Raw genomic sequence first — 21,711 nt, 5'->3', positions numbered from 1 at the left:
CTTTAAACTAGGTACCTTTTTATAATTTAGCAAATAAGTACTTTAAAATCCCTAGGGAAGAATATTTATTTTTAATCCCGTGTGCTCTCGTATTTTTGAGACTTTTCACTGCAAATTTTAGCATGCTAAAGTATGGTGTGGTTTCCATAGGTGTAAATAGTAACACAAAGGCCAAAATTAAGAATGTCTTCTAAGCAACTACTCTTGTAAGTTTAGCTGGAGTTGAGATTTGCTGTCTGGTTAAGATGAGTTAGAAGTCTTAATCTCGTCAGTGAGCGTATTTAGTATTTATGTGGCGCAGTGTTGCCAACTGTGACTCGCTGGTGAGTCAGAATGACTTCCCTGATGTTGGGCCAAGCCCGCGCTCTCAGCATCCTGGGGCAGCTGTAAAATTCAGCCTTATAAATTGTCCCCCACCAGGTCCCCCCACACCCATGGGGCTTTAATTTAGGTTGTCTATAACAGAAGTACTATTATGATTAGCCTGCTCTGACTCCATGACCTATTGGCTGCTATGCTAAGGCAAAATTATAATAATACTGTTTATAGAAGTTAGAATGTCATTTATTATCCTCACCTTGAATTTAGAGAAAGTCCAATATAATTCTTTTTCTTCTCATTTTAGTTACATCCCAGGGAAGATGCTTGCATCCCCAATACAAACTATGGTGTTCTCTTAATAGAATTTTTTGAATTATATGGACGACACTTCAATTATTTAAAGACTGGCATCCGGATAAAGGATGGTGGTTCCTATGTGGCCAAAGATGAAGTACAGAAAAATATGCTAGATGGCTACAGGCCATCCATGCTTTATATTGAAGATCCTTTACAACCAGGTATTGAATTTAGGTAAATTTATGGACATTCAAAGAAAAAGGCATTGGGAATTCCCTGGCAGTCCAGTGGTTAGGACTCACTCCACGCTTTCACTGCTGAGGGCCTGGGTTCAATCCCTGGTCGGGGGAACTGAGATCCCGCAGGCCTCGCAGTGCGGCCAAAAAAAGAAAAAGAAAGAAAAGGGCATTGTCAGTCATCATATTGTACTTTAAACTCTCTTCAGATGAAAAATTAAGCATTAACTTGTAGTAGTCATTTTTTTTTTCCTCAAAATATATATATATATTTTTTTGCGGTACGCGGGCCTCTCACTGTCGTGGCCTCTCCCGTTGCGGAGCACAGGCTCCGGACGCGCAGGCTCAGCGGCCATGGCTCACGGGCCCAGCCGCTCCGCGGTATGTGGGATCTTCCCGGACCGGGGCACGAACCCGTGTCCCCTGCATCTGCAGGCGGACTCTCAACCACTGCGCCACCAGGGAAGCCCTCAAAATATTTTATAAGCAAACACATGAACATAAACACACACACACAGCAGGAAAACACATTGCATACTTCCAAATGAGTTGGGAGTGGAATCCATTCGACTCTTAAAGGCAAAGGAGAATGGGTATTAACTATATGGGTGGGTTTGTGCATCTCCAGTTTGGTGCCATTTTTCTTCTTTCTTGCGTCCTCACTGCTTCTGATTCTAACCAGGTGTCAAACGGCGCTTTAAGTGAGGATTTTGAGGTCCTTAGAGGGAGTGAGCTCGCTCATATGTCTCAGAATTCATGAGGGAAAGGGTACCAAGAGATAGTTTACTTTCCCTTTGGACCCCTTCTTTTTAATTTTGCATAGTCTCCCTGTGCTTTTTCCAGCTTTATGTTGGCTTAAAAGTGAGCAGAAAATGAATTCCTCCTGTGCTTTCATGATGCTGTGTTTGCTTGCTTGTATCCTAGTTTTTCTGGGCAATATTTTTTCCTGATATAATTGTAAAATATTTAGATTCCGTGTTATCGGACTTCAATGGAAATGCTTTTAGTCATTTGCTTTTAATGTATTGGCCTTGAAAATGAGTAAGGAAAGGGAGTTAAGAGATAGAGTAGTTACCTAGGAGCCCTTTTCTGGCTTGAATAGCCATCTTATAAACATTAATAGTTCTGTGTGGTGACTTCCCTGGCGGTCCAGTGGTTAAGACTCTGCCCTTCCAATGTAGGGGGCTCAGGTTCGATCCCTGGTCGGGGAACTAGGATTCCATATGCCGCGCAGTGCGGCCAATAAAAAAAAGAAAGTTCTGTGTTTATTCATTGAGGAAATGTTTACTGGGAGCCTACCCTACATAAAGGACACAAAGGTTTTTTCAGAAAGATGGTCCTTGCTTTTTAGAAGCTCATAATTTAGTGAAGGAGATGTCTGTATACCTACCAAGCAAAAAATAAGTATTTATAATTTAGCTTGGTTTCCCTCTTAGGGAAAACCAGACAGTTACTTCTTTTATTTGCATGACCGTGTATGGGATAGTCCTGTTGGGCCAGAAGACATTTAGGCAATTTATATGACATAAGAACATATTTATGCGTGATGCACGCGTTTATAGAGTCTGGGGAGCTGTGGGACCGACTGACAGCTCAGATTCTGAGTGCCGCTCTAGCAGGATAGTGAGTGCCCTTGCTCTCCCAGAAGAGGGCTCAAAAACATTTAGTTCATTTTAAGCCACGGTAAGGTTTAATGTCTTTTGTATATATTTCTTTTAAAGGTAATGATGTTGGAAGGAGTTCATATGGGGCCATGCAAGTGAAACAGGCCTTTGATTATGCCTACGTTGTTCTGAGTCATGCTGTATCGCCAATAGCAAAGTACTATCCCAACAACGAAACGGAGAGGTAAAAGTTTAACTAAAATCAGCCCATTGGGTCAAAATTGGTTGTGGCTTCTTATCTTCAAATTAATGTACCTCCCCTCTTTTTTTTTTTAAACACTTGCAGCATATTAGGTAGAATAATTAGAGTAACAGATGAAGTTGCCACATATAGAGACTGGATATCAAAGCAGTGGGGCTTGCAGAATAGGCCTGAGCCTTCATGCAATGGTAAGAGTTTTTCATCGATTGAGTATTAGAGGCTTTTCTGTGTTGTGTGTGCTTAATGGGAAGAAACGTTTTCCAATCTTTTGCCACTCTTTCAGGAAATGGTGTTACCTTGATAGTAGATACTCAGCAGTTAGATAAATGTAATAATAATCTATCTGAAGAAAATGAAGCCCTTGGAAAATGTAGAAGTAAAACTTCGGAATCTGTTAGTAAACACTCTTCAAACTCTTCATCAGGTCCAGTGTCTTCCTCTTCCGCTACACAGTCCAGCTCTAGTGACGTCGTAAGTATGAAGACGTTGTTTTCTAAACCTAGACCCTTAGGAGTTCTGTTGGGGGTAACTCTATCTAGAGAGCCAAGGCTAGCTCATTTTCTTATTTGTTCCTGGGAAATTTTAATAACTTTATGATTGTACTTTTTTTTTTTTTCTTGCAGTACGCGGGCCTCTCACTGTTGTCACCTCTCCCGTTGCGGAGCACAGGCTCCGGGCGCGCAGGCTCAGTGGCCATGGCCCACGGGCCCAGCCGCTCTGCGGCATGTGGGATCCTCCCGGACCGGGGCACGAACCCGCGTCCCCAGCATTGGCAGGCGGACTCTCAACCACTGCGCCACCAGGGAAGCCCTATGATTATACTTTTTCTCAACATTGTGTTCAAATTTTCAAGCATACAGCCAAAAGTGAAAGGATTTTAGTGAACATCCATATACACCACCACTAGATTCTACCATTAACATTTTACTGGCTTATCACAGAGCTGTCCATTCATTCACCAGTTCATCTTATTCTTTGATACATGTCAAAGTATTGCAGACATTAGCACACTTCCCACAAAGCACTGTTGTGTGCTTGTCATTAACCACAGTTCAGTGTTTGTCCAGTTTTCTCTTTTGATATAAAATTAACATATAAGGAAATCTTAATTATACATTTACTAAATTTTAACAAATGCATACACATGTGTAACACCAAATCCTAACAAGATACAGACTATTACCATCACCCCAAAGAGTTTCCTCATGATGTTTTCAAGTAAATTCCCAATCTTACCCTCAGAGGTAACCACCACTACGATTTTCTAATACCATAGATTAGTTTTGTCTGTTTCAAAATTGTATATAAATGGGATATATACTCTCTTGTTCACCATTTAGAAATGTACAACTTAAGTGGTTTTCTTTTAGCATATTTATAATATTGTGCAGCTATACCACTATCTAATTCCAGGACATTTCCATCACCCCAAAAACAAACCTATTAGCAGTCCCTAATTTCTTCTCTCCCCCTGTGCCCTGGAAATCCCTAATCTACTTTCTGTCTTATCCTGAGTTTACTTAAAATCAAGATCTATTAATAAAATGGGCTTTATTGGCTTCATTAAGTGTATAACATAAAATAATCTAAATATGGAAGAGGAAGGCTTCCCTGGTGGCGCAGTGGTTGAGAGTCTGCCTGCCGATGCAGGGGATGCGGGTTTGTGCCCCGGTCCCGGAAGATCCCACATGCCGTGGAGCGGTTGGGCCCGTGAGCCATGGCCGCTGAGCCTGCAGGTCCGGAGCCTGTGTTCCGCAATGGGAGAGGCCACAATGCTCCGAGAGCCCGCGTACCGCAAAAAAAAAAAAAAAAAAAAATTGTAAATATGGAAGAGGCGTAGTTTTCCGTTGTCGACGATGACCGTTTATCATAATGGAGTCGTAAACGCTCACATGCAGGATCTACCTGTGGGCAGTTGTGGTTCCTAGAGCAGAGCTGTGGAGGACAGAATGCTGAGTTAGATGTCACAGACACAGGGGCAAAAGCAGACACAGCCTCGAGAGGGCACCTTAGGGACTGAGAGTATGTGTCTCTGAAATGCTGGGCAGAGTGTGAGGGGAAAGGTAGAGCTGAGGAAAGAGTAGCAGTCACGGCCCCAGCAGCCCCGAAACAGGTGGGCTCAGACCGGTGTCTCTGGGAAGTCTGGTCCACTCGGTGTGTTCGGTGCAGGGAGCGCTGATTTGTCATCGCAGACTCTGAGAGACCGAGCTTTGTAAAGTGACTGTTTTGTATTTGGTTGAAGACATTGAATCAGGGACCGGGACCTAGGTCCTCACTCTTTACCATGCTCTTTCCACTCTACCATGGTTCATTTTCTGTAAATAAAAATGCAAATAAACTTGGACCTCTATGAGCTCCTTCAAGGCCGATTAACAAGGTCAGGCGTGGGCAGTGGATTTAACAATGAACAGAAACCCTCTGATAGAATAAGCCACTTTAAATGTTTGGAAGAAAACTTAAGCAGTTAATTTTATAAATTCCTCAGTGTGCTTCCTTTAACTCCCAAATATTTATTAGACTTAGTCCAGAGAGTGCTTAGCTGAAGTTCTTTTCCTTTCTTAATATTGAATGTCTAAATTATTACTGTGTCACATTATAATTCATGTGACTTGTGTTAGGATTCCGACGCGACACCGTGCAAAACCCCGAAACAGCTGCTCTGCCGCCCGTCCACTGGGAACCGGGTAGGGTCGCAGGATGTGTCCTTGGAGTCCTCTCAGGCAGGCGGGAAAATGCAGAGCACCCAGACCACTAACATATCCAACAGCACCAACAAATCCCAGGTGTGTGGAATTTGTGTTTTTGATTGTTAATATTCCGTATAGAATATTTAGAGTTTTGTACGTGCATATACATATATACATATGTATTCATACACATTATGGGTTTAAAGAAAGCTCTAGGTTAAAAAACAAACATATTTTGTTCTAAGAGGTGCCAAAGCATGACAGTGCTTCTAGTAACAGGATGTCCTGAGGATCTTTGTGAGACACCAGTGTAACATAAACCTTTGTGGGAATCTAGCACCTGGTCCTTATAAGATGTCCTGGCCAACCCACCTTATTACAGATTCAGCATAAAAAAAAATTGCTTCAAGTTATACAAAGTTTCAGCTGTACTTGAAGTAAACTCACGTGAAGTTTTTGCATGACCTCATTGCAGTGTTGTGCACATCTGGGAATAATGTATCCTTTTTTATTTTAAAATTCAATACCTGGTTGCCTGTGTTGAAATGATCAGACAGCAGTCAGCCATGGTCAGCTGACTAGCTTTAGCTTTGACTTAAAAAGGCCACAGAGACACTCTATTGGAAGTTTTTCAGTTGCCTGAAATTTTATTCATCGTGAGTAATGAATCAAAATGAGGGGAAGAAGTCATTTTGTACTAGACTCTGGCCTAAGGCCATCACACCCTCTCCCAGTACATCAGGGACCCTGGGGAAGGCCCCTTGGCAGTACAGATGGACTGTTAATGTCAGTCACCTCATGTGTGACTTGACTCTCAGAATCCACTTTACCTGTAGTCATGTGCACCAAACACAGACTCGTTTAGAAATGGCAATTAAAGTGACACGTGATAGCAGGAAAGGAGTGGCTGGCTGTGATGACCCCTGACCTGGCAACACACCTGCATGTCTGACAGCTTCTTCCAGTAATGCCATTTGTTACGTGGTGTATCGGTTGATAGGCTCCTTAAGAAAAGCCTTACATTGCATATACTCTGTTAAGAAGACAGGGCTTCTTCTTAACAGAAGAAGTGGTCTATGTTTTTTGATATTTAAAAGTTTTAGAGCCCGAGAGAGTTAACCCCTGTAGCATCGTTTTCTGCCTGCTAGATAAGTCAGCGTGTTCCTAGTTATGAAAGCTCCCCGAGGTAGGTCTTAGCCAGTGCTCTGTTGAATCTGCAATACTGATGTCTTTTTGACCGCTTTCCTTCTCTGCAGCATGGATCAGCAAGGCTCTTTCGTTCTTCCAGCAAAGGCTTCCAAGGTACAACCCAAACAAGCCATGGTTCCTTGATGACAAACAAACAACATCAAGGCAAATCAAATAATCAGTATTACCATGGCAAAAAGAGGAAACACAAGAGGGACGCCCCCCTCTCAGACCTTTGTAGATAGTCGGCGTTGTACGATGGACTGTCTTCTGTGTGCAATGATCTCATGCTCAGGACAGTTGGATAGGGACTCCTGGGAAACATTCGGGAGCCTTACACTGTTCAGACGTTGATTTAGCAACTGCGTTTTTTCCCAGCTCGCCACGGAATGGATCATGAAGACTGACAACTGCAAAAACAAAAAGCACGCAAAAAAGGGGGGAAAAAAAGGCTGCTCATTTGATAAGTCATATGCTATAACAGGGTCATTTTAAGATTTAAAGCTTGAATGTAAAATAAATCTATTTCTCATTGGCTTTATGCAGAGTTATAGGGAATAGTATTCAGTGTGGGTAGGGTGATAGAAACAAGAAACAATTTCAGAGGATGGGGTGGGGAAGGAAAACACAGGTATCTTATAGGAAGTCCAGATTTCAAAGGGGAAAGTGATCTGTGCATGTTTTTTTTTTTTTTAATATTTTTGCATATATTTACCATTTTATTGTGTGTATATATAGATGACCATATAGGAAATTGATATTTGTAATAGTGGATTTGTTAATACTTTTTACATAACATTACTGTTTAAATTGTAAACAGATTTTTCTCAGGATTAGTTTGAAAAATAATCTGAATTGTCATCTTAACATCCATCTATAGGGAAGTGATTAGTTCTATTACTCAATTTGTTTCCTCAACATTGAAATGACTTAATAGAACCCTTGTGACCTGCTGCAAAAATTTTCCTCTCTAAAGAAAAGGTTATGGTGGCAAATGACGTTTACTTTATTTTGTAAAAAAACAAAAAACAAAAAAAAAAGAACATACGTACTATGTACTTTTGTGTAAACACTGAAAAATCTCTAGTCATCTCTAAGAATTGACTTGCAACTGTTTTCTATAGTGCTGTCGTCTTGGGCAATGGGCAATTACATGACTTTGTGTTTGTTTCCTTTGCAGTCTTTTTTTTTTTTTCTTTTCTTCCTAATAGGAAAAAAAAAAAAGGCCACCCACGTCTGGTCCCATTCCTGTTGCAGGGAAACCTCGAGTTCCACAGACGTTGCATGCTGGCTCCTCTAACCCTGTGTGCTGCGTGTGCTTGTTTTTCTCATCTCTTATTCTTTTTTAAATTCATGCTTAACTACTGTGGGAGAGAATAACTGTAAACAGCTTTAATTAAATCATACTTATAAAAAACTATTTTCTTATACTCCACTTTATGCTTTTGGTATTGTTGATCTTTAAAAATTAAATGGTCTTTGATAATGGATCTATTTTGTATTGCCTTATTAAGACCAAATACTTCTTGTCATCCCATTCTTTATCCTCTCCTTTCATGGAATTGTTATCTTTAATTAAAACTTTTTTAAACATTGGCTTGTTTCAATCATGCTGTAAATTTTGGTTATGGTCAGTTTTGAGTGCAAATGAGATGTGTAATTCTGTTATTCATCACATGTTGAGTTTGAAACTCGGTTGGAAGTATTTAATAGAATGTAAGTGATATTTCTGAAAACGCTTTCTTTCAAGGTGAACACTCTTTATGTTCAGCATCACTATGTCTGGCTCTGTTAATTACAGCCATTTCTGAGATGAGATTCTTTTATAAATATATACATATAAAGTACTATTGGCTTTTAGGAATTTCTTTTATGTATGTTTATGAAATACTGAAGACCAATCAGACCATTAATGGACATTTAGTGCAACTTTTTATAAAGAAAATAATGCTAAAATAAGACCAAAACTGATGTCATCACTGAAATTAACAGTTTTCAATGAGTTCGTATTTTAATTCACAACAAAAAAATGTGTTCCAAAACTGGAAGTTCATAATACTTGTGTAAACCGTGGAAGATTTTAAATGTGATGTTATTTTGACAATGTTTTAAATTTTAGAGTCACATTTTATTCTGATCAGAATTTTTATCAAGATGTTGAGCTTCTGTTTTTTGAAACTAGTTTGTCATAACATTGTGCATAATCACAGTATTTATTTTCTAGGACTATTGTGAATGTGTAGACTTATGTTTACTGCTAAGGGAACAATTATTTATAAAATAATATTAAATCCAGTATTAGCTGCCTATTTCAGACACTTAATACTTGCAGAGATCCATGTTACATTTACCACACTGAAGTTTTTTTTTTAAAGAATCACCCTCATTGTTGAAAGTAAATGTACTCTTAGGGTGCAGATATTAGTGTTTCAATAAGCATGTGATTATATTAAGGTGGTGGTAGCGGGAAGATAATCTTGATTCCATTGGGAATCTTAGGTTTTCGTAAATTTATTGGGAAAATAGTTTTTCCTGTACTGCTGACGTTTCTTTTTGGTAAACAGTATCTTTCTAAAAGAAAAGCATGAAGGAGAAATTGAGGTGTGTACATTTCCTCAAATGACCAGCATTGTATTCGTGAATACTGTGTATCTTGCAATGAACGGTGTGGAAGCTGTTCATTTTTCAACCTGAAGTAAAATACTTTCAAGAACTTTTAGTTTGCCTGCTCATTTGTTTTGTACATTTCATCTCTGTATTTGACTCCTGTCTTTTTTCTTTTCTGAGTTTAAATAGTTTCTATAAAGATTTTGTGACTATGTCAGAAACATGCCATTTAAATATTATAGTCCATCCATATCCATGAGTCATAACCTGCCTTTGCTAGTACTTGTAGAATGGGGTTTTACAAATCCGGCCTCACTGTGGTGACATTTCTCTGGCAGTGGCGTATGTGTACCTGGCTGGTGTGGAAGCTCCTTAAAAAGTCATAATAAACTTTTCAAAATACTGGTTTTTAGAGGTTGCTGATGGGTCATAGAGGTGTCAGCACAAAACCTGAGTGGTTATGCTTTGATGATAAAGGTCAATGCACTTTTTCTTCCATTTTGAAGGTGTCCGTGAAGGTGCCCAGTTTTTAGCGTCTTTGATCTGTTTGGAGATGTTGCGCGTGGCTTGCAAGTCTAGCTCTGATCTGTGGGACCCGCTGCTTTTACATGTAGTCGCCCTCCAGGCTTCACCAGTTGATCATATTATATTTTTGTCCTGTTTTGAGTGTTTTCCATTTCCTTGCATTTTGAGCCTCTCATTAATATTTAGGTTTAATATTTAGGTCATTTGCTTTGGCTCCAGATATTCCCGGATAAAGTCTTTACAGAGCAAAACACGTGCGGTAGGGAGAGCATTTTTAATAGCCTTTTTTCCTCTGGAGTCTTAAATCTCCTTGTGTTTTCTTTTCATTGCCTTAAGCTATGGCCTAGTGTTTGGGGGTTCTGAACTGTAGGTGGGTCACGAGAGAGTATGGCTGCTCTGAGCTGCAGGACCCTATTGCTGTGACGTGTATCCATTGCAAAGACCTCCCTGATGACTAGGACGTAGTTTTTTAAGTTGCTCTGTAGAAATCCCTAGGACTCACCATGGGTATTATTGATAAGTTTTGCTGCTATTTTTATTGTTCATGACGTATCTTCTCAACTTTAATATCCATCTAGAGTTTGAAACCAAGCAGTTCCCTCAGTTATCAGACGCTGTTGATTTCTCAGTGTTTCAGTCACTAACTTGGAATGTTGATAGGAAGTTGGTTGCTTCTCAATTAACTTTTCAGGCATTAAATGGTAAAGTATAAAAAATATTCCCAATTTTGCTGTGATAAATATTAAAATGTCAGAATTAATAATCAGAAGAGTTTATGCTTATCCATCAGTTCTTACTCTCATTAATTTACTCTCATTGAATTAGTGGAAAGCAACATTCTCGTAAAGTATTTTGTGAGCGGAGTATTCAATAAATGACTATTAAACCTGAGTAGGAAAGTTATAGTTAACAGTTGCTCTTTATCCTAATTTTCATCAGTGACATCTAGTGAAGTGTGTAGAGAGAGGATGATGTAGCATTGAAGTGGGATCAAAGATACGTGTAAGTAATTCTTTGGAAGTGGTGTCTTTACCTTGTCTCAGTTTCTAAACCTCAAGACTCTTAACTGCCTGCAATTTTGTTAGAACATTTATGGGTGGAATAATGTTAAAGAATGAATTTTAATATGCTACTTGGTAGTTACCATAACTAAGAAACAAGCCAGATTTTACCCTGGAGAGTACTTGCATGACTTGAAAACCCTACATCACCCAGGAGCCTTTTTCTCGACCATCTTCTTGTGAGTTGTCTTGACTTTACACCTTAAGCAACATTTTTTCTTCAAAGAGAATGAACTAAATGTCTGTATACATTGAATGCTGACAAAATTGTTAACCAAAGGAATTGCTTATAAAGTCTGCTGATCTGTTTTATATCCAGAGTTAAATATTTACTTAAGGACAGCTTTTAGCTCATAAACTGCTAATGTGCTAATGTTTGTTTTCCTCATGTCAGGTTGGGTTTTTTTTTTTTTTCCTGAGTATTTGGCCTTTATATTTTCTGCTTGAGTATGTGCCTTATTAAGTTTAAGTTTAGCCTAGTCCAGAGTCTACTAGCCTGAAGGAGGTAACACTTTAGAAAGAGGCTGAACCAGAGAAATGGAGATAGATAGTGCATCCCCTTTGATGACTAAACGCTTGAGGTATCTCCTGGATTTACTGAGAGACATGTTAGCCATGTCAGTAAGAACAGATGCTAACAGGGAAGTCAGGTGTTCTCTTATTTTGTGTATTTCAGCGAACGTGTTGATTGGTATTTGCACATCATCTTAATTTTGCGTTTTAATTTAAGTCTTTTTGGTTCCACACAGCCATGGCTTCTTTTCATTGCAGCAGCTTCTACGTGTCCTGATTACAGGGAAGGTCTCCACTAAGGAAACAGTCTGGATGAATTTGTTAGGAGTGTTGTTTTATCTTAAAGATGCTGTGGTAACGAGAGGTTATGAAGTAAAACAAGCTGGTCGTTACCCACTGGTGGGGTGGGTGGGGAGGGGAGAAGAAAGGGGCCCAGGAGAAGCATTCTGTAAAGCCAGTAACTTGGTGAAATGTAGTCCTTGTCTCTTATGGATTAGTCAGCCGTACTTTTCGAAGAGAATGAGATTTTTGGTTATCAGCCACTTTCTTTGAGTTTAAATTTCTCTTCCGCTTTCTGCTTGGGTTCTGTGCAATTCATAGCTGTTCCCTAAATCATTCCATATTACCTTTTATATTTGGTTGCGGCTTTTCACAGCATGTCTCTTTGTCCCTAAACATAATCTCTGAAATTTAAGATCCCCTCCCTCTGATTTTTACGTACTGAAACTTCCAGTCACTGTTTTTTAAAGAAGTCTTTTGAAAGTCCTGTAATCCTAAAACAATTCAAAGACTTGTTACAAGTATCAGAGTCTTCGCACTGTACTCACTACTAAGAAGCACCGTCTTATCGCATGGTGTTAAAGATGAGAGGATAGGTGGCAGCCAGTGTAGCTTCTGGATATGAAATGTGAAGGACTATTGAGATAAACATTTTTTTTTGAGTGGAATATACATAGATACATGTATTTAGCAGTTTGATGAACCTGTGTTTGTTTTTAATAACCTTTTATTTATTTCCTTCTTTGATTAGCATTGCCTTCTGTGCTAAGAAATGCGGACTCCTGTGAGGTGCTGGAGGCTTGAATCATCTTGAAAGCTTTGCAATCTTGTCTAGTTACCGCTGCAGAGGCAGAAAGGAATTTACCAGAAAAAGAGATTTGATACAAATGATTTATGAAATCTCGACATTTCCTGAGGTCATATCACTGGGCACCAGTTACCCTGAATGCTCTGAATGAATTGCACATCTGGAAGCCTTTTTTTTTTTTTTAAGCTACCAATGATTTCTTCAAAGATGTCAACTGTTTGCCTTAAAAATTTTATAAATTGCAGTTCTGCACACATCTGCCCCCAGTGCTCACCATCGGGTTTATTATTCATAATCTGCAATTCAATAAAGGCTTTGTACTTTATCTTCATAACCTCTGGTATGAGCCTTTATGTAAGACTGGAATAGCTACTTTAAAAAGAAATTATCTTGTAATTCTGAGGACGGCCCAATTTAGACTGGTAAGAGGTTTTCTTGTATCTGTACAGATAGCATTTCTGTGGGTTTTCATTTTTATAAATGCCAGCAGTGGAGAGGAAGATGCTCGAAGATGCTTTTTTTTTTTTTCTTTTGCCCATGTCCTAGCCAAAGATATCCTTTTGGCCTCCCCATAGCCATTGCAAGACTGTGGGGACGGACTCCCTCAAATCTGGATATTTGCAAGCACCAACCAAGTTTTACTCTTTGCTTTAATGTAAGGGGTTGCGCTTGCTGTACTAAGACATTGAGATACCATTTGTTCGGTGGAGCAGATTACACAGACTCTTACAATAGAGTAATGAAAATGTTAGTTTCTCCAAGGAACAGAGAGAAGCAGGGTTAATAATCAAGTGCAACTAAAGCATGTGTTCAGAATTACGCTCACCCAGGGAGCAGAACTGGCAGTCCTACGGCATGGACCAGTGGTGCTTGCCTGGAACGCAACTGAGTGGTGGCGGGGAAAATCCTGAATAGTTTGCTACAGGATGACTACAAAGCTTGGTTCTGGGTGAAGAGTAGCTCAGCAGTCTGTAGGCCACTGGCTGGTAAATCCAGACTGCCCACTCCAGTTACTGGAAATGTTCTCTTTTAAAAAGCAATAACGTATAATCCTGTTAAATAGCACCCCAGAAATTTCTCAAAGTAAATTAGAAAATAAATTGAATATACAGGATGATTTTTGTCCAGACACCCAGACACAGTGAATTTACTTAATTTCTTAACAAATACGTGAATGTATGTTCATTGTGAAGAAACGTAATTTGTAAATAGCTACATAAAAGGAGTTAGTTACCCTTCACCCTCTTAATCCCTTCATGTTAGAGCCAGCTTCTTTAATATTTCGAGATGTATACTTTTAAGATTTAAAAAGAAATGCATTTTCACACATAAACATATCTGCACAAATATAATTTCAGAGGGCGTCATTTCCCCTTTTACATAAGTGGTATCATTCTATGGTATTCTGCAAATCTCCTACCATATAGAGAGATCTTTCCATGTCAGCGCACATACAGATCTACTTCGTTCCTTTTTATATGCTGACGTTTGCTTGCAAGTAGCTTTGGTAAATTCACATGTCAGATACCCCAAGGCTCTTACAAGCTAATAAGCGCTTATGAAATGTCCAGTACTTTTCAGCTTGACTTGAATAGGCGTTTTATAAAGTGTTGCTGTTTGATGGCTTTTTTCTTCTGAACTTTTACTGAGGAAAAAAAAAGATTCCCCTAGTTTTATCTTTTAGGTGAATTTTCATGAGTTGCTTTTTGGTATTTTTACTAGGATTTTTTTTCTTTTTTTTTTTTTTTTGGTACACGGGCCTCTCACTGTTGTGGCCTCTCCCGCTGCGGAGCTCAGGCTCCGGACGCGCAGGCTCGGCGGCCATGGCTCACGGGCCCAGCCGCTCCTGGGCATGTGGGATCCTCCCGGACCGGGGCACGAACCCGTGTCCCCTGCATCGGCAGGCGGACTCTCAACCACTGCGCCACCAGGGAAGACCTTTACTAGGATTTAAATGTTATAAATGCAACATGGTCGTCTGAAACTACACCCTGCTACTTTTTTTCTGTACTTCCACGTAAAAAATTGCCCTTGGCAAAACTGATAAAAAAATATTAGTTTTATTGATCATTTTCCCCCCACCTGTCCCCTAACTTAATCTTTTAAGACCATTCAGTGACTGTAGCAGCAACAACCGTAAAATTTTCTCTAAAAATAAGTTATCTGTCTTAGAGTAGAATGAATCATACAGTGAGCCAAGAGAGGGAACTCTGGCAAGAAAAGGGATCCAGCTATTTGGGTCAGGAGTAGGCAGAAAACTGCCTTGGATTTTATTGGGAAAATCTGCTGGAAAAATTTGTTGGAAAAAGGATGAACAGTAGCTGTTGGAAATTCCAGATGGTGGTCTCCCTGCTCTTTAGGAGCTGTCATTTTCTAAGGAGATACTTTCCTTGAAATCACTTTCTTAGGCTGCAATTGTAGAATTTTTGTTTTTGTTTTTGTTTTTTGCGGTACGGGGGCCTCTCACTGTTGTGGCCTCTCCCGCTGCGGAGCTCAGGCTCCGGACGCGCAGGCTCGGCGGCCATGGCTCACGGGCCCAGCCGCTCCTGGGCATGTGGGATCCTCCCGCACCGGGGCACGAACCCGTGTCCCCTGCATCGGCAGGTGGACTCTCAACCACTGCGCCACCAGGGAAGCCCAATTGTAGAATTTTTGCTGTAATCTGTGTTCATTATCATTCAGTTAAATCTGTGATGAGATGTTCTATATTTACCAGGTTAGCTTAGGAACGCACCAACTTTGACTTTTAAATTGGGACCATTTTTCACTTTATAAGGAGAATGCTTTATACTTCTTGCTTGTCTAAGAAAACCATTTAGAAACGCCGATGCAATAAAAATTCATATTTTATGGCAAGACAATTTAAAAATAAAAATTTTCTCTGCCTGTTTGGGCCTCCTCCCTCCCCTCTGGTGTGCATTGTGCATCTGCATTATGCATTAATGAGACCTCCCCAAGGGCAGAAACACCTACTCAACCATAAAGATCAATTTTTCTCCTTCTGGTACCAGCCATGTAACTCCTTAGAAGATAACATTCCTTTCTCTATCCTGTAAGGGGTCATAATAACCTTGTACATGCAGACATCTTTGGTGAACTTTCTGTACGATGCCAATATATCATTTCCCTGAAAGATAGCAATTGGTGCAGAACAGACTGGTCAGATGACCTGGGGGTATACTGGGCTGCACCTAATAGAAGTTCTTAAATACTTACTTATGACCTTATTAATGTTACTAGCTAATGTTACTTGTATTCTGCCTATTTTACAAGATTACTGTTTCTTGCATTACCAGTGTGTGACTAGCCTCAGATAAAATTAATGATGATTAGGCAACTTGAAACAGTTGATCAAATATGCAAGATAATGATTGTAATAGTGTAACGCTAGATGTGGGAAGAGGGAACTTTCCTGGACCGTAACACACTAGTAAGACCGGTGGTCCAGAAGCTTTTGGCTACTGTTAACAGGGCCTAGTCCAGTAATAGCAAATTGAGTGGCCTATCAGCGAAATCCTTGCCTGACCAGGGAACGAACATTCTTGGCGTCCCGGGACAAATTGGTCACGAAATGCCTCCCCAAACTTGGTCAAAATTAAGACCAAAAGGCAAGGGATTGTAAAATGAAGAATGTTGCCCACCATCCAGCTGCTGACCCCCAGTACACCCTGAAAGGAGTTCAACGTGAAGAGCAGATGAAGCACTTTGTGCTCTGAGAAGACTGAGAGACTGGCCCTCAGATATTTTCAGGAGAAGGTTTTACGAACCCAGTTTCTCGCATCTTCCCATGCTTAGAAAACCGTTAGCTAAGATGTTTGTTCCTTGCGGCTAGCAGCGACCGTCTACCAAGATGTGTCTTGGTTGCAGGTACGCCCTTTGCCAAAGTCACATCCCTACTGGACTCCGCCGCTTACCTCGTCAGAACAGTTCTCAGAGCTCTCTGAGAGCCTGTCTCCTGGGTTATAATCCTGTTTGGCCCAAGTAAAATTTACCATTTCTTTCTTAGATTGACTTAAATTTTTTCATCAACAACTCAAATTAATATGTGAAATAATCTATTTGGGTGTAAATAGTATAAATTTGTGTTATATGTGTGTTTCTAAAGCGAGTAACTAACTCCAATTTGAAAACACAGGATTAAAACATTGAAGAGAAACCCAGCAGAGACAAAAATGTCAGTGTTTAATGCCAAGATGAAACTGAAGGGAAAGGAGAGGGTTAAAAGTATCGAGGGGCCTAATCAAATGGTGTGTCAATCAATATTCAAAAGAGCGATTGCTCAATGTGGGTTGCAAACCACTTTTGTACTTAAATCACTCAGCAGGTATCTTTAGGAATGTGGTTTTGTGCAAGCACTCAAAATAGTTGAAAGGTGATTACATCATGCATCTTTGTTTTCTAAAATCCAATTCAGGGAAACAGTGCTTTCACATAAGTAGGCAAGACATCTCCACAGGAAGACCCAAGTGAGGGGGAAACGGCGACACAGAATAGCCTATGGAGATAGGGGTGCGTAAGGCAGCCAGGCTGGCATGAGGGGCCCTGCCAAGGAAGTGAAAAGCAGGTGGATAGGGACAGAGCAGGAGTTGTGTTGTAGTTTAAAACCAATAGTTCTAAAAGTTTGTCTCCCATTCCCTCCCTCTGCTTTCTCCCTCCCCGCTTTTTTGGGGGGTGGAGTGTTTACCTCCTTGTCTCTAAATAATATACCTTCAATACACTTCTTGTTTTTTTGTTCTTGAAATTGTGTGTTGACTTCCCACCAACCCCAAACTTCTGTGCCCCAACCTCCCAACACAGTTGTATTGAATTTTGCTTAGCACAATAGACAGTGGTTGCATTATCATGACTGTGTAGATGCTGTGCTTATCCGTTGAGCTGGATGATAATATGACTCCCTTTTCTGCACAAGTTTTTTTGTTTTTCCTGGAGTTTTTTGTTTTCAGCTTTCCACATTAATTCACCCTACACTCTGCCAATTTTCTAAGCCTCTCTAAATGCTCAGGTGCATCAGAGGCATCTCTCCTGGAGCTTATGGCCTGCTGTGCCTGTGCACACGTCACCCTGGTCTGTCCAACCTCCACCTGGACATTCCTATCACGTATCCTGTGTTGCAGCTCCTGTTCTCTGTATCCCGTTTCCCTCTTTTTGATAAACTCTCTCCTTTCCTTAGCACACATTCCAGTACCTTTACCAGACAGTAAACATCTGAAAATGTCTTTGTTCTTCATTTATGCTCCACTGATAGTTTGGCTGGGTATGGAATTCTAGGTTAGAAAACATTTTTCCTTCAGGATTTGAAAGCATTCCTTCATCACTCCCACTGTTGTGAGAAAAGCTGGTTGTAACCTTTTGTTTGTTTTTTTTTTCTCTTGAAACGTTTAAGAACTTCTCTTTGGTTCCCAGTGGTCTGAAATTTCACAACTATGGAGATTTGGTGGTTCTATTTTTGTCACTTGAACTGGGGCGTTAGATAGTACGGGCCCTTCTGATCTGACACCGCATGACCTTTAGTACTGGGAAATCTTGAATTCTTATCTTCCTTTCTTCTGTTTTCTCAGGAACTCCACAATTATTCCGCTATTGTGTCTCCTGGATCAATCTCTCATTTTCTTATCTATTCTTCCCTATTTTCCATCTCTGACTTTTTATTCAACCTTATCTTCCAACGCTTCTGTTGGCTTTTCATTTCTGCTATCATGTTTTCATTTGAGGATTCTTTTTTTTTCCCTCATATGTTCCTTGTCAAAAAATAGTACCCTATTTGTTTTCATGGTTACAATGTATTTTTTGAATCTCTGAAGATATTAATGATACAGTTATGGTTTGCCTGTATAGTCTCTGTGAATGTTTCTCCCCCTCTTGCTGTCTTGGACTCTGCTTTCTTGGGTTAGAGGCTTTCCTCGGATTCCTGATGTCTTCTGCTTGCCTGCACATGTGTAAGAATGGGGCCTAACAAGCTCGTGGGAAGCTCTGCACTCAGTGTGGCAGCCAGCTGTGTGCTTCTCTCAGGGTGATCAGGCTTGATGGCGGTGAGGAGAGGATCTTCAGGGGTTCCCCAGGGAATCCCTCCAGCCTGGGGGTAATGGTCTGGCTGCCAACACCCTGGGACTAGCTGAGTGGAGAAGAGGGCTGGCTTGGGGCGGGGTATGTCTCAGCTTCCCGTATAAATGTGCCCTTTAAATTTCTCTTTTCCCACAGCTGGGCTTAGTGTGGTCCAATCCAGAGACTATTTTAGCTTTTCTAGAGAAAAACCCTGCAGATTTCTGCTTGCCTGGGGAGGGGTACTCAGCTGGGCGGTGGTAGTCAGGGGTGGGGGAGAGACTGGCACTCTTAATTGCTTCTTAGGTTTTCAACCTACCTTCTTTACTTGAGCTCTACCTTGCTTCCTGAGATACCCAGCACTTCCACTTTCGGAGACTTTGGAGCTTACTCCAGTATAACTGGGATTGAGTCTTTCCCAACTGCCAGTGGGTGATTCAGTTTCTTGTGTCTGCCAAGTCAGTACCACTGGTCCATCTGCTTTCCACCCTCCAAGTTTGTACTCTTTACTTCCCCTCTCATTCTCTTCATTTTTATGGGCCTTAAAAAATCCCTTCATTGCTGTTTTAGTAGGTGTAAGGAGGCAGCAGGAGTAGATAATGGGTTCAGTCCACCATCTTTTCTGACCATTGTTCCCCCCTAATTTTATTGAGATACAACTGACCTACAGCACTGTATAAGTTTAAGGTATACAGCCTAATGATTTAATCTGGTGAGTTTTCTAACGTAAAATTGGGTTGCCAAGGAGAAGGGTATAGAAAGAATATATCCCAAGCCTTGAGAGTCAATTCTCTCAGGGAGTGGCATGAAGGAGAGGACAGATTTCCAATCCTTCATACCTTCGGATTGTTTCATTTTTCTACTGTGAAGTACATATCCCCTTTCTAATTAAAAATCGATAGCTGCATAGCCCATTCCACAGGTACCCAAAGAACACCTGTCCACGACAAGTGCTACTCGGGGGAGTGAGGGCAAGAAGAAAGCTCCTTCTTCCTTAGCGGTAAGTGACAAGGACCATCCGGCTGGGAAGGCTAACGCGGCTTCACGTAGTGACGAGTGAAGAAGTTGTACCAGGACTGCAATGACAAAAGCACCAACTTGGCAGGCTCTCCTGCTTGGCCTGATAAAGAGAAGGGTTGAGTTTACTGAGATAAGCAAATCACAGCTTCCATTGTAGTGATTTATTTTAGGTTTTTGAATCTTCTCCCTACACAAGTGAATCAAGGCCCCTGAACTGTTGCCTACCACAGAAATTCATTCAGGCAACAAATGCTGACGGTTTTCTAGCGGCAGATGCTGGCCCTCCATGGGGGACTCTGTCCCTGGGGCAGTTAATGAGGGACTCTTCAGACAAACGTGCTCTGGAGGTTTTCAACACAGTGGATAATTAACATCACAAACATACTCGATGTGGACATTTGGAGACCCCTCACCTGGAGAGAGACGTTCAACTTTTAACTGCAGCCCTTCAGTGTGGATTTGATTTCCTGTGCAGACTTGTCCACTCCAAAATTACTAAAATATCTTCTTTTATAAGGTTTGTTTTCATACACAAAGATCTGATTCTATTGGTTGACCGTTGTTGTTACTGAGGTGCTTTCTAATAGTTTTGCCTCCACGGTAGCCAATTCAGCACTGGATTGAAGGAGCTCTTCCTTCCCTTTCTGATTTCAAGTGCCGTCTTCGTCATGAACTAAACTCACTCTGGGCTTTTCAATAATGCATATTCGCAGACCTACCCCAGGATCAGAATCTCTGGGAATAGGATCCAACCGTATTTGGAGACCAGTGCCTTAGAGCCTTGCTACACAGGCTGGCCTGAGGGCCAGCAGCATTGGAATCACCTGGGAGCTGGGTAGAAGGTAAAACTCTTGGTAGCCATTGCCAGACCTGCTGCATCAGAAACTCGAAGCGGGGCCCAGCAGGGTGTGTTTTCACCAGGCCTCTGGGCGATTCTCATGCTGGCTGTAGTTTGAGAATCACTGACTGAGGACTGAGTATGCAAGGAGGTGACTGCCACTGAGGTGACCACAGCACTGATGGGGTGATGGAGCTATCCTGGCAGTTCATGGCAAACGCTTTTGCAGGCATCATGCTTAACTCACTTTCTCTGGCTCTGCTTTTCTGTTCGCTGTCAAGAGAGTTGGTCACAGAGTCGCATAAAGATGACACACACAGCAGGGTGGGAAATCATAGCATAGCTCCCCGCCCCCCCGCCCCGCAACATCACGAAGGGCAGAAGGCTTCTAGCGCTCTGCATGGAGAGGCCAATGGAGGGAGACAGCTGAGAGCAAGCCCCAACTGGGCCGTCCCATGCCCAGGGCTCCACCTCACTCTCCAGGGCTGACCTCACGCAGCAGAACGCACTGCTGCGGGGCTGAGACACGCACTGTTCTTGAGGCCTTGGGGTTAAACAGGTGGGTTCCCTGACTTCCTGGGTGGTTGAGGAGGAAGGGCTGCAGGAGGTAGGCAGGCACAGCTCCCAAGTCAGCTCTGCTGAGCATGAGATGTGCCCACCATCTTGCACACTGCAGGGCTTCCCATTTCCTGCGGGGGGAAGTCCCAGCAGCTGGGAAGCCCTTCCCCTGTGAGCCCTTGGGAAGCAGCAGTGACCGCACCAGGGCTCCAGCCTAGAGGGCCAAGGGCCACTGTCTGGACACCCAGAGGCTGTGGGAGCCCAAGGAGGTGCCTGACCAGTCTCCAGGGAACCAGGGAGGGCTTGCTGCTGAGGACAGACGTTTCAGCTGGGATCTTCCCACCTGCCATCTGGAATGGAAATCAGATGTTCACCTTCCAGCATCCCATCATCTGATTCCTCATAATAGTTCCAAAGTAGGTGGGCTCTGGGCTGGGTTCTAGGCCCACTGCAGGGTCAAGGCTGTGACATATCCAGGGTCTCTTCCCCCTGGAGTAAGCTGTGGTACCTTGCTCCAGGATTCCACCACAGGGTCCCAAGTAGACCAGAGTTCATGAACCTGCTTCTCATAGGATCACCTGGGGGCTCGTTAAACTGCAGATTCCCAGTAATCTTTCCTGTGGGGCTCTGGCCTCTGAGGTTGGACCTGAGAAATGGGTATAACAGATGCTCACGTGATTCCTCTCAGCAAAGTGGGAGCCTCGGGATTCCACGGTGGGCATAAGGGCGCTCTGGACAAGTGGGAAGGGAGAAACTCATGCAGGTGTATGAGTTAAATGCCTCCTCCTCTTGATTACCCCTTCAGTCAGCCTCCTTTGTCCCTCCCAGTGGTGACTCAGAGGAGGGATTTCTTGTTCTCCCAGCCTGG

The 21,711-nt window shown here is 41.8% G+C and overlaps 1 protein-coding gene across 2 annotated transcripts in view; it reads left to right on the top strand.

Moving 5' to 3' along the window:
* Positions 1-9,314, top strand: part of TENT4B (terminal nucleotidyltransferase 4B) — a 61,609-nt gene extending 52,295 nt beyond the window's left edge. The window contains exons 7-12 of one of the 2 annotated variants that reach the window (XM_033418897.2): positions 626-839; positions 2,576-2,702; positions 2,805-2,908; positions 3,145-3,191; positions 5,339-5,503; positions 6,664-9,314. In XM_033418897.2, coding sequence (XP_033274788.1) covers positions 626-839; positions 2,576-2,702; positions 2,805-2,908; positions 3,145-3,191; positions 5,339-5,503; positions 6,664-6,840 — 834 coding nt within the window. In that variant the 3' untranslated portion in view covers positions 6,841-9,314. Of the gene's footprint in view, positions 1-625; positions 840-2,575; positions 2,703-2,804; positions 2,909-3,003; positions 3,192-5,338; positions 5,504-6,663 lie in introns of both variants that reach the window. The other variant, XM_004264883.3, reaches the window with a different exon arrangement.
* The last annotated feature ends 12,397 nt before the right edge of the window (positions 9,315-21,711 follow it).

The sequence above is a fragment of the Orcinus orca genome, chromosome 20, assembly GCF_937001465.1.
Source record: "Orcinus orca chromosome 20, mOrcOrc1.1, whole genome shotgun sequence".
NCBI lineage: Eukaryota > Metazoa > Chordata > Mammalia > Artiodactyla > Delphinidae > Orcinus > Orcinus orca.
The sequence above is the reverse complement of the archived record's forward strand: the minus strand, read 5'-3'. Positions and strand labels throughout refer to the sequence as shown.